The sequence below is a fragment of the Oncorhynchus nerka genome, linkage group LG26 (assembly GCF_034236695.1).
Source record: "Oncorhynchus nerka isolate Pitt River linkage group LG26, Oner_Uvic_2.0, whole genome shotgun sequence".
NCBI lineage: Eukaryota > Metazoa > Chordata > Actinopteri > Salmoniformes > Salmonidae > Oncorhynchus > Oncorhynchus nerka.
Window position 1 is genome coordinate 56,859,930 of NC_088421.1, and position 13,184 is coordinate 56,873,113.

At 46.8% G+C, this 13,184-nt stretch overlaps 1 protein-coding gene across 1 annotated transcript in view; it reads left to right on the forward strand.

Annotated features, from left to right (window-relative positions):
• LOC135564856 (phosphatidylinositol N-acetylglucosaminyltransferase subunit Q-like) overlaps positions 1–8,852 on the forward strand; it is a 46,486-nt gene extending 37,634 nt beyond the window's left edge. Inside the window, exons 8-14 of the mRNA XM_065010926.1 lie at positions 2,953–3,079; positions 4,549–4,702; positions 6,692–6,803; positions 6,927–7,007; positions 7,754–7,868; positions 8,189–8,257; positions 8,677–8,852. Of these exons, the coding sequence (XP_064866998.1) occupies positions 2,953–3,079; positions 4,549–4,702; positions 6,692–6,803; positions 6,927–7,007; positions 7,754–7,868; positions 8,189–8,257; positions 8,677–8,822 (804 nt within the window). The 3' untranslated portion in view covers positions 8,823–8,852. The remainder of the gene's footprint in view (positions 1–2,952; positions 3,080–4,548; positions 4,703–6,691; positions 6,804–6,926; positions 7,008–7,753; positions 7,869–8,188; positions 8,258–8,676) is intronic.
• Positions 8,853–13,184: the final 4,332 nt, after the last annotated feature.

Here is a 13,184-nt window from a genome sequence, read left to right on the forward strand (position 1 = left end):
ATCCCCTCAATATCCAACCCAATATCCCCTAGAATAACCCCCCAAATATCCCCTAGAATAGCCCCTCAATATCCAACCCAATATCCCCTAGAATAACCCCCTCAATATCCAACCCAATATCCCCTAGAATATCCCCCTAGAATATCCCCCTCAATATCCAACCCAATATCCCCCTAGAATAACCCTCAATATCCAACCCAATATCCCCTAGAATATCCCCTAGAATAACCCCCTCAATATCCAACCCAATATCCCCTAGAATAACCCCCTCAATATCCAACCCAATATCCCCTAGAATATCCCCCTAGAATAACCCCCTCAATATCCAACCCATTATCCCCTAGAATAACCCCCCTCAATATCCAACCCAATATCCCCCTAGAATATCCCCCAATATCCAACCCAATATCCCCTAGAATATCCCCTAGAATAACCCCTCAATATCCAACCCAATATCCCCCTAGAATATCCCCCTAGAATATCCCCCTCAATATCCAACCCAATATCCCCTAGAATAACCCCTCAATATCCAACCCAATATCCCCTAGAATATCCCCCTAGAATAACCCCCTCAATATCCAACCCAATATCCCCTAGAATAACCCCCTCAATATCCAACCCAATATCCCCTAGAATAACCCCTCAATATCCCCTAGAATAACCCCTCAATATCCAACCCAATATCCCCTAGAATAACCCTCAATAACCCCCTAGAATATCCCCTAGAATAACCCCCCTCAATATCCAACCCAATATCCCCCTAGAATAACCCCTCAATATCCAACCCAATATCCCCTAGAATAACCCCTCAATATCCCCCTAGAATATCCCCCTAGAATAACCCCCTCAATATCCAACCCAATATCCCCCTAGAATATCCCCCTCAATAATCTTTATCTCTGAGTATGTGTGCTGATCTAGGATCAGTTTAGCCTTTTAGATCACAAGGAATAAGATAACATGGACCGAGGGGAGCTGATACATACGGCCCCACGTCCCTCCTGTCCATTATAATCATGTTCATTATGATCTAGGATCAGGTCCTCCTGTCCATTATAATCATATTCATTATGATCTAGGGTCAGGTCCTCCTGTCCATTATAATCATATTCATTATGATCTAGGATCAGGCCCTCCTGTCCATTATAATTATGTTCATTATGATCTAGGATCAGTTTAGCCTTTTAGATCACAAGGAATAAGATAACATGGACCGAGGGGAGCTGATACATACGGCCCCACGTCCCTCCTGTCCATTATAATTATGTTCATTATGATCTAGGATCAGGCCCTCCTCTCCATTATAATCATGTTCATTATGATCTAGGATCAGGCCCTCCTCATTATAATCATGTTCATTATGATCTAGATCAGGCCCTCCTCTCCATTATAATCATGTTCATTATGATCTAGGATCAGGTCCTCCTGTCCATTATAATCATATTCATTATGATCTAGGATCAGGCCCTCCTCTCCATTATAATCATGTTCATTATGATCTAGGATCAGGCCCTCCTCTCCATTATAATCATATTCATTATGATCTAGGATCAGCCCTCCTCTCCATTATAATTATGTTCATTATGATCTAGGATCAGGCCCTCCTCTCCATTATAATCATGTTCATTATGATCTAGGATCAGGCCCTCCTCTCCATTATAATCATATTCATTATGATCTAGGATCAGGCCCTCCTCTCCATTATAATTATGTTCATTATGATCTAGGATCAGGCCCTCCTCTCCATTATAATCATGTTCATTATGATCTAGGATCAGGCCCTCCTCTCCATTATAATCATATTCATTATGATCTAGGATCAGGCCCTCCTCTCCATTATAATCATATTCATTATGATCTAGGATCAGGCCCTCCTCTCCATTATAATTATGTTCATTATGATCTAGGATCAGGCCCTCCTCTCCATTATAATCATGTTCATTATGATCTAGGATCAGGCCCTCCTCTCCATTATAATCATATTCATTATGATCTAGGATCAGGCCCTCCTCTCCATTATAATCATGTTCATTATGATCTAGGATCAGGTCCTCCTGTCCATTATAATCATGTTCATTATGATCTAGGATCAGGCCCTCCTCTCCATTATAATCATATTCATTATGATCTAGGGTCAGGTCCTCCTGTCCATTATAATCATATTCATTATGATCTAGGATCAGGTCCTCCTGTCCATTATAATCATATTCATTATGATCTAGGATCAGGCCCTCCTCTCCATTATAATCATGTTCATTATGATCTAGGATCAGGTCCTCCTGTCCATTATAATCATGTTCATTATGATCTAGGATCAGGCCCTCCTCTCCATTATAATCATGTTCATTATGATCTAGGATCAGGCCCTCCTCTCCATTATAATCATATTCATTATGATCTAGGATCAGGCCCTCCTCTCCATTATAATCATATTCATTATGATCTAGGGTCAGGTCCTCCTCTCCATTATAATCATATTCATTATGATCTAGGATCAGGCCCTCCTCTCCATTATAATCATATTCATTATGATCTAGGATCAGGCCCTCCTCTCCATTATAATCATGTTCATTATGATCTAGGATCAGGCCCTCCTCTCCATTATAATCATATTCATTATGATCTAGGGTCAGGTCCTCCTGTCCATTATAATCATATTCATTATGATCTAGGATCAGGCCCTCCTCTCCATTATAATCATGTTCATTATGATCTAGGATCAGGCCCTCCTCTCCATTATAATCATATTCATTATGATCTAGGGTCAGGTCCTCCTGTCCATTATAATCATATTCATTATGATCTAGGGTCAGGTCCTCCTGTCCATTATAATCATATTCATTATGATCTAGGATCAGGCCCTCCTCTCCATTATAATCATGTTCATTATGATCTAGGGTCAGGTCCTCCTCTCCATGTAATCTGATTCATTGTTGTGTGTTTTGTTGTTAGCATGTAGCTAAAGAGCTGGAGGAGCTGTTGCAGTGGCTGATGGGAGCTCCAGCTGGTCTGAAGATGAACCGGGCTCTAGACCAGGTGTTAGGACGATTCTTCCTCTACCATATACACCTGTGGATCAGTGAGTCACACACACACACACCCATGCCCCTCCTCCACACACACAAACACCCATGCCCCTCCTCCACACACACACACCCATGCCCCTCCTCCACACACACACACCCATGCCCCTCCTCCACACACACACACCCATGCCCCTCCTCCACACACACACACACCCATGCCCCTCCTCCACACACACCCATGCCCCTCCTCCACACACACAAACACCCATGCCCCTCCTCCACAGACACAAACACCCATGCCCCTCCTCCACACACACAAACACCCATGCCCCTCCTCCACACACACACACACACCCATGCCCCTCCTCCACACACACACCCATGCCCCTCCTCACACACACACCCATGCCCCTCCTCCACACACACAAACACCCATGCCCCTCCTCCACACACACACACACACCCATGCCCCTCCTCCACACACACAAACACCCATGGCCCTCCTCCACACACACACACACCCATGCCCCTCCTCCACAGACACAAACACCCATGCCCCTCCTCCACACACACAAACACCCATGGCCCTCCTCCACACACACACACCCATGCCCCTCCCACACACACACACACCCCATGCCCCTCCCTCCACAGACACACACCCCATGCCCCTCCTCCACACACACACACCCATGCCCCTCCTCCACAGACACAAACACCCATGCCCCTCCTCCACACACACACCCCCATGCCCCTCCTCCACAGACACAAACACCCATGGCCCTCCTCCACACACAGACACACACACCCCATGGCCCTCCTCCACACACACACACACACCCATGCCCCTCCTCCACAGACACAAACACCCATGCCCCTCCTCCACACACACAAACACCCATGGCCCTCCTCACACACAAACACCCATGGCCCTCCTCCACACACACACACACCCATGCCCCTCCTCCACACACACACACCTATGGCCCTCCTCCACACACACACACACACCCATGGCCCTCCTCCACACACACACACACACCCCATGGCCCTCCTCCACACACAGACACACACACCATGGCCCTCCTCCACACACACACACACACACCCATGGCCCTCCTCCACACACACACACACACCCCCATGGCCCTCCTCCACACACACACACACACACACCCATGGCCCTCCTCCACACACAAAACACCCATGCCCCTCCTCCACACACACAAACACCCATGCCCCTCCTCCACACACACACCCATGGCCCTCCTCCACAGACAAACACCCATGCCCTCCTCCACACACACACACACACCCATGCCCCTCCTCCACAGACAAACACCCATGGCCCTCCTCCACAGACACAAACATCCATGGCCCTCCTCCTCCACACACACAAACATCCATGGCCCTCCTCCTCCACACACACACCCACCCATGGCCCTCCTCCACACACACACCCACTCATGCCCCTCCTCCACAGACACAAACACCCATGCCCGTCCTCCTCCTCTCTCTGCAGGCTACATTCACCTGATGTCTCCATTCATTGAGATGATTCTGTGGTACGTGGGTCTGTCTGCCTGCCTGGGCTTGACCTTTGCCCTCTCCCTGCTCTCTGACATCACCGCCCTGCTCACCTTCCACATCTACTGTTTCTACGTCTATGGAGCCAGGTGAGAAGAGACCAGCACCGTCACGATGCCTCCCAAAAGTGCACCACGTTTGACCTTAGTACTGTAAAGGGAATACCCTATGAGCTCTAGTCAGAAGATGTGCACTAGGAGAGGATAGGGTCCCATTTGGGATATAGACATTGGAGTCTTCAGTGTAGTTTGGCAGGTTAACACGCCATGAGAGAGTAAGAATGACCACATATTTTCATCTTCTTCTTCCTAAAGCCTCAACGTTGCGCCGGATGTCATCCATCGGGGCGTGCTCATCGAAGTGGAAAGGCAACGCCCCCTTTGTGGTTGAAGGTTCCGTTGAAAGACGGATTTTTTTTTCAAACTTTTTTGCGCCTCTTCAATCCAGCCAGTTCGTCGAAGAACACGTTTATTATCAGCTGAAACTGATATTTATCCTGTTTTTTAAATATTTTTTTTATTAAAATGTCATATTCTTCCAAAATAAATACGATCCCTGACGAGATAGGCTCTCCTCAATCTTGCGTTACAAACACTACACTTGACTTGTCCGTTCAGTAGCGGAGCAAAACGCCGTGAAGATGACGTGACGACGTAATGAGACACGTCGCGATGTAAACACGACCCACTGCAGCTAGGTGACTCGTCAGTGTAGCCTAGTGATGGGGGGGGTTGCGAACAAGCGGATATTTTAGGTGAACGAAACCGAATTGCATCGTGAGAGAGCTGTTAATTTACTCCCTAATGTGCATACTGGTAGGCTACTACTGATTGTTAGCGATTCTCTTCAGGTAAATTATGAAAACATTCGATGAAGATGTTGAGTACCTCACTGCAGGAACAATAAGTAGTAGAGCCTTATTCTGGTCCAGAATATGATAAAAAACAAACAGATTGAAGGCTATAAAAGGTAATGTCATGATACTGAAGGATATTGGTCTACTGATGTGATTTAAAGTGTTGGCAATGGAGTAAATCAACTGCTGCTTTCTGTGAAGCAAAGCCCATGTTGAACACCTGCTTCAATCATCAGTCACACCTGTTGGTCTATTCATGGGCTCCTGACTATGTATTAAGTTGGGGTGCCCCATCTGGCAGGGGGGTCCGGGGGACCTCCCCCTGAAAATGTTTACATTTTTAAAACAATTATGGGATGTTGTGTGTAGATTGAGGGGGAAAAAATGTTTTTAAGGCTGTAATGTAACAAAATGTGGAAAAAGTCAAGGGGTCTGAATACATTGTGAAAGCTCTGTACCTCTCAGCCCTGTGAACATCATGGTGACGTGTTACCTCTTTCCCTTTACTAATTGATGTGTGAGGAGCTCTCAGCATGTCATTTACAGACTTATTAAATGTGTATGAAGGCTAAAAATATCTTCCTTCTCTCACCCTCCATCCTCCCTCTCTCCCCTGTCCATCTCTCCTCTCTATACCTCTTCCCCTTTCCCCTCATCTCTCTCCATCCTTTCTCTATCCCCTCCCCTCTCCGCCCTGCTCTTCCCCCTCCTCCTCCTTTCCTACCCCCCCATTCATCCCCTCCACTCTTCCCCCCCCCTCCTGCTCTTTTCCCTCTCCTACCCCCCCCTCTTCCCCCTACCTCCTTTCCTCTCACCATCTCTCTCTCCCCTCTCTCTCTCCCCCTCTCTCTCTCTCTCTCCTCCTCCTCTCTCTCCCCCTCCTCCTCTCTCTATCTATCTCTCTCCTCTCTCTCTCTCTCCTCCTCCTCTCTCTCTCCTCCTACCTCCTCTCTCTCCCCCCTCCTCCTCTCTATCTCTCTGTCTCTCTCTCTCCCCTCCTCCTCTCTATCTCTCTCTCTCTCCTCCTCCTCTCTCCTCCCCTCCCCTCCTACCTCCTCTCTCTCTCCCTCCTCCTCTCTATCTCTCTGTCTCTCTCTCTCCCTCCTCCTCTCTCTCCCTCCTCCTACCTCCTCTCTCTCCCCCTCCTCCTCTCTATCTCTCTGTCTCTCTCTCTCCCCTCCTCTCCCCCTCCTCCTCCTCTCTCTACTCCTCTCTCTCTCAGGCTGTACTGTATGACAGTATATGGTCTGTCCTCTCTGTGGAGGCTGTTCAGGGGGAAGAAATGGAATGTCCTCAGACAGAGAGTAGACTCCTGCTCTTATGACCTGGACCAGGTAGTTACACACACCTATCACACACACACATTTGTTACAGTGAACTAATGTGTGTATATTTGTTACAGTGAACTAAAGTGTGTATATTTGTTACAGTGAACTAATGTGTGTGTTGTTTTCTAGTTGTTCATCGGGACGTTACTCTTCACCATCCTGCTGTTCCTCCTGCCAACCACAGCTCTATACTACCTAGTGTTTACCCTGGTGAGAACACACACACAGGCACTTTAATCCCCTCTCCATCCATGTCTGTCTGTCTGTTCCTCCTGCCAACCACAGCTCTATACTACCTAGTGTTTACCCTGGTGAGAACACACACAGAGGCACTTTAATCCCCTCTCCATCCATGTCTGTCTGTTCCTCCTGCCAACCACAGCTCTATACTACCTAGTGTTTACCCTGGTGAGAACACACACACAGGCACTTTCATCCCCTCTCCATCCATGTCTGTCTGTCTGTTCCTCCTGCCAACCACAGCTCTATACTACCTAGTGTTTACCCTGGTGAGAACACACACAGGCACTTTCATCCCCTCTCCATCCATGGGCGCTGTCCTACGGCTGACCCTGGGCCTCTCCACGTGTGTCTGGGGGTGTTGGGAAAGGAACAAAACACATTCTCCTTCTAACCAATGAACAATAAAGTGTCTAATCTTTGACCCCTTACTCTGTCTCTCTCTCTGTCTGTCTGTCTGTCTGTCTGTCTGTCTGTCTGTCTGTCTGTCTGTCTGTCTGTCTGTCTGTCTGTCTGTCTGTCTGTGTGTGTCTCTCTCTGTCTCTCTATCTCGCTCTCTCTCTCTCTCTCTCTTGCTCTGTTTCTATCTCTCTCTCTCTCTATCTCTCTATCTCTCTCTCTCTCTAGCTCCGCCTTGTGGTAGTAATGTTCCAGGGAGTTCTCCACCTCAGTGTTGACTTCATCAACTCCTTCCCTCTGTCTCTCTCTCTCTCTAGCTCCGCCTTGTGGTAGTAATGTTCCAGGGAGTTCTCCACCTCAGTGTTGACTTCATCAACTCCTTCCCTCTGTTCGCCATGGGCCTCCGACTCTTCAGATCCTACAGACTGGCAGGTTGGAGGGACCGTCTCTGCCAACATGTCTAACTGTGTAGAAGGAAATGTACTTTAACACTTTGAGGAAGTGACAGCGTTTTAACTACTTTGCCGATATGAAACAATCATAATGTCAGTCAAAAATATAAAATGTCCAGTTTATGTTACAAAACCAACTTTATAAAATGTTTTTAAAAATGTTCTGTACTGTGGTTTCTATATTCCTTTTATTTAACCAGGTTAGTCTCTATTTTTAAGAGAGACCTGGTTGAATGAGGGAGGAGACGGTGCTGGGCTGTGATGTTCTGTGTTTGACTGAGATGTGTGTGTTCTCTACAGAGGGGGTGAAGTTCAGAGTGCTCTGTGAGGAACCAGGAACACCTCTACATCTCATGATGGATGTAAGACATCTCTCACTCTCTTCTCTCTCTCTCTTTCTCCTCTTTGTTTATTTCTCTTCTCTCTTCTTTCTCTCTCTTGTCTCTCTTTCTCTCCTCTCTTTTTCTCTTTCATTTAATTTTTCACATAACATACATTGTCTTTTCGTTCTGTCTTTTAGTTTATTTAATCATATAAAACCAGATCCACACAAAATGATGCATTTGATTAAGAATCATCGAGGATACAAAAGTATACGACTTATTTCAATTCTGATCTTCTTTGATGACAGCGTTTGGCTTTTATGTGGAATAAGTTTAAGTGATTTATTCCTGTAAAACCAAAACCACAACCACATAGACATACCCTACACATGTGTCATTCACAGTTTTTCTCCTAGATAAACCTAGACATGTTTATGTCTCCCTCTGTCTCTCTCTCAGATTAACCCTCTAAGGTGAGCAGTGTGGTTCAGACCTACAGGACCCCCACCTACAGCTGCTACCCTAAAGACTCCTGGCTGGCCCTCTGCAAGAAGCTGTTCCTGGGAGAACTCATCTACCCCTGGAGACACAAGACTACCAAGATAGACTAGGACCAGGGGGAGAGAGAGATGGGGGCTGTTTCTGGGAGAACTCATCTACCCCTAGAGACACAAGACTATCAAGATAGACTAGGACCAGGGGAGAGAGAGATGGGGGGGGCTGTTTCTGGGAGAACTCATCTACCCTAGAGACACAAGACTACCAAGATAGACTAGGACCAGGGGGGAGAGATGGGGGGGCTGTTTCTGGGAGAACTCATCTACCCCTAGAGACACAAGACTACCAAGATAGACTAGGACCAGGGGGGCTGTTTCTGGGAGAACTCATCTACCCCTGGAGACACAAAGATCAACTGAGACCAAGATAGACCGAGAATAGAGAAGGGGGGGATTCTGGAGAGACAGAATAGAGAAGAGACACAAGACTACCAAGAATAGAGAAGGGGGGGATAGGGGAGAGAGAGATGGGGGGGAGGTTTAGGGGAGAGACTCAATACCCCTGGAGGGATACTCAGAATGAGAGAAGGGGAGAGACACAGAATAGAGAACTGGGGAGGGATAGGGGGAGAGACAGAATAGAGAAGGGGAGGGATAGGGGAGAGACAGAATAGAGAAGGGGGAGGGATAGGGGGAGAGACAGAATAGAGAAGGGGAGGGATAGGGGGAGAGACAGAATAGAGAAGGGGAGGGATAGGGGAGAGACAGAATAGAGAAGGGGGAGGGATAGGGGGAGAGACAGAATAGAGAAGGGGGAGGGATAGGGGGAGAGACAGAATAGAGAAGGGGGAGGGATAGGGGGAGAGACAGAATAGAGAAGGGGAGGGATAGGGGGAGAGACAGAATAGAGAAGGGGAGGGATAGGGGAGAGACAGAATAGAGAAGGGGAGGGATAGGGGGAGAGACAGAATAGAGAGGGGGAGGGATAGGGGAGAGACCGAGAATAGAGAAGGGGAGGGATAGGGGAGAGACAGAATAGAGAAGGGGGAGGGATAGGGGGAGAGACAGAATAGAGAAGGGGAGGGATAGGGGAGAGACAGAATAGAGAAGGGGGAGGGATAGGGGGAGAGACAGAATAGAGAAGGGGGAGGGATAGGGGAGAGACAGAATAGAGAAGGGGAGGGATAGGGGAGAGACAGAATAGAGAAGGGGGAGGGATAGGGGAGAGACAGAATAGAGAAGGGGAGGGATAGGGGGAGAGACAGAATAGAGAAGGGGGAGGGATAGGGGAGAGACAGAATAGAGAAGGGGAGGGATAGGGGGAGAGACAGAATAGAGAGGGGGAGGGATAGGGGAGAGACAGAATAGAGAAGGGGAGGGATAGGGGAGAGACAGAATAGAGAAGGGGGAGGGATAGGGGGAGAGACAGAATAGAGAAGGGGAGGTATAGGGGGAGAGACAGAATAGAGAAGGGGGAGGGATAGGGGGAGAGACAGAATAGAGAAGGGGAGGGATAGGGGGAGAGACAGAATAGAGAAGGGGAGGGATAGGGGGACAGACAAGAACACCAAGGTTGATGAGAGGAGGGGGAGGGGTGGTGGGAGAGGATGTTAGTGTGAGAATGTTGGTGCTGCTGATGAGAACTTGTAAAGGAGGTGTGTGTGTCTCCTTTTAAATCAGGTATTTAGGGCTGCTGGCACCCTATTCCCTTCATAGTGCACTACTTTTGACCAGAGCTCTATGGGGCCCTGGTCAAAAGTAGTGCACTATGTAGGGAATAGGGTGCCATTTGATGCTGTCTAAAGCATCTACTGCACTAATTACTCCCTAGTCTTATTTAACTCCAGATGTATTTTATATTATAAGATTCAAATAAAAACATTCACATTTTTAGGATGAATTGATTGTTTATACATTCCGACTAATGTGTAGGGAGATTATGTCAATGCATTTATTTTCATTGAAAACATTCAGTATTTATTCTTAGGTTAGTACTCTAGGTCATTTTTTACTCTGGTAATGTGCCATTTCCGCCCCTAAAAACCTGCTAACCCCAAACCTACAGTACAGTATCTAACTGCCAGAGAAGTACTAGAAGTATAGAAGTACTGTATTCAGTACAGTATCTAACTGCCAGAGAAGTACTAGAAGTATAGAAGTACTGTATTCAGTACAGTATCTAACTGCCAGAGAAGTACTAGAAGTACTATTCAGTAAGTATCTAACTGCCAGAGAAGTACTAGAAGTATATAAGTATTCAGTACAGTATCTAACTGCCAGAGAAGTACTAGAAGTATAGAAGTACTGTATTTATTTAACCTTTTATTTAGCATTACGTTGAAAGATTCTCCTAACTTTCCCCAAATTCTAGGTTTTCCTTCAGAAATCCTGGTTAGAATATTCCCTGAATGTGGAGGGAAGAAGCAGGAAATCAGGGAATCCTCCATCTGGGAATTCTGAAATACAAAAAAAGGAATTTCTCAACTTTATTGAGAGCCTTTATTTTTTTTTACAATAACAACCTGGTATTATCCTGGTTTATCTTCTTAGAACCTATTTTTTATTCTCCTTTAATTTCATAGACTGATTTTTGTTGTTGTTGTGCCATAATGGAAGAAATAAGAAAACAATTGATTCTAAATCAGGACCGTAGTTTGTCATGTTTGATTGCATTTGATTTGTGTTGAGTGTTGACTACTACTGAAGTTGTTGAATGTACAACGTATCTAAATGTCCGGGGATATGTCTCAAATGGAACGCTATAGACTAAGTAGTGCACTACTTTTTGACTAGGGTTATGTGGTCCGTATCCCCAATGTCCCTTTCATAATAATAAAGGCCCAGTTGATTTGAATGTGGTTTGAAAAGGAGTAGCCTCATTGTTTTATTTATGTATATATATATATATATATATAGAGAGAGGTTTTTATATGTATGTATATATAGAGAGAGAGAGAGGTTTATACACTTCTCAAAAAAATAAAGGGAACAGTAAAATAACACATCCTAGATCTGAATGAATGAAATATTCTTATTAAATACTTTTGTCTTTACATAGTTGAATGTGCTGACAACAAAATCACACACAAATTATCAATGGAAATCAAATTTATCAACGCATGGAGGTCTGGATTTGGAGTCACACTCAAAATTAAAGTGGAAAACCACACTACAGGCTGATCCAACTTTGATGTAATGTCCTTAAAACAAGTCAAAATGAGGCTCAGTAGTGTGTGGCCTCCACGTGCCTGTATGACCTCCCCGCAACGCCTGGGTATGCTCCTGATGAGGTGGCGGATGGTCTCCTGAGGGATTTCCTCCCAGACCTGGACTAAAGCATCCGCCAACTCCTGGACAGTCTGCAGTGCAACGTGGCGTTGGTGGATGGAGGGAGACATGATGTCCCAGATGTGCTCAATTGATTCAGGTCTGGGGAACGGGCGGGCCAGTCCATAGCATCAATGCCTTCCTCTTGCAGGAACTGCTGACACACTCCAGCATTGTCTTGCATTAGAGGAACCCAGGGCCAACCGCACCAGCATATGGTCTCACAAGGGGTCTGAGGATCTCATCTCGGTACCTAATGGCAGTCAGGCTACTCTGGCGAGTACATGGAGGGCTGTGCGGCTCCCAAAAGAAATGCCACCCCACACCATGACTGACCCACCGCCAAACCGGTCATGCTGGAGGATGTTGCAGGCAGCAGAACATTCTCCACGGCGTCTCCAGACTGTCACGTGCTCAGTATGATCCTGCTTTCATCTGTGAAGAGCACAGGGCGCCAGTGGCGAATTTGCCACCTTGTGTCCTCTGGCAAATGCCAAACGCCCTGCACGGTGTTGGGCTGTAAGCACAACCCCACCTGTGGACGTCGGGGCCCTCATACCACCCTCATGGAGTCTGTTTCTGACCGTTTGAGCAGACACATGCACATTTGTGGCCTGCTGGATGTCATTTGCAGGGCTCTGGCAGTGCTACTCCTTGCACAAAGGCAGAGGTAGCGTCCTGCTGCTGGGTTGTTGCCCTCCTACGGCCTCCTCCACATCTCCTGATGTACTGGCCTGTCTCCTGGTAGCGCTCCATGCTCTGGACACTACGCTGACAGACACAGCAAACCTTCTTTGCCACAGCTCGCATTGATGTGCCATCCTGGATGAGCTGCACTACCTGAGTCACTTGTGTGGGTTGTAGACTCCGTCTCATGCTACCACTAGAGTGAAAGCACCGCCAGCATTCAAAAGTGACCAAAACATCAGCCAGGAAGCATAGGAACTGAGAAGTGGTCTGTGGTCACCACCTGCAGAACCACTCCTTTATTGGGGGTGTCTTGCTAATTGCCTATAATTTCCACCTGTTGTCTATTCCGTTTGCACAACAGCATGTGAAATTTATTGTCAATCAGTGTTGCTTCCTAAGTGGACAGTTTGATTTCACAGAAGTGTGATTGACTTGGAGTTACATTGTGTTGTTTAAGTG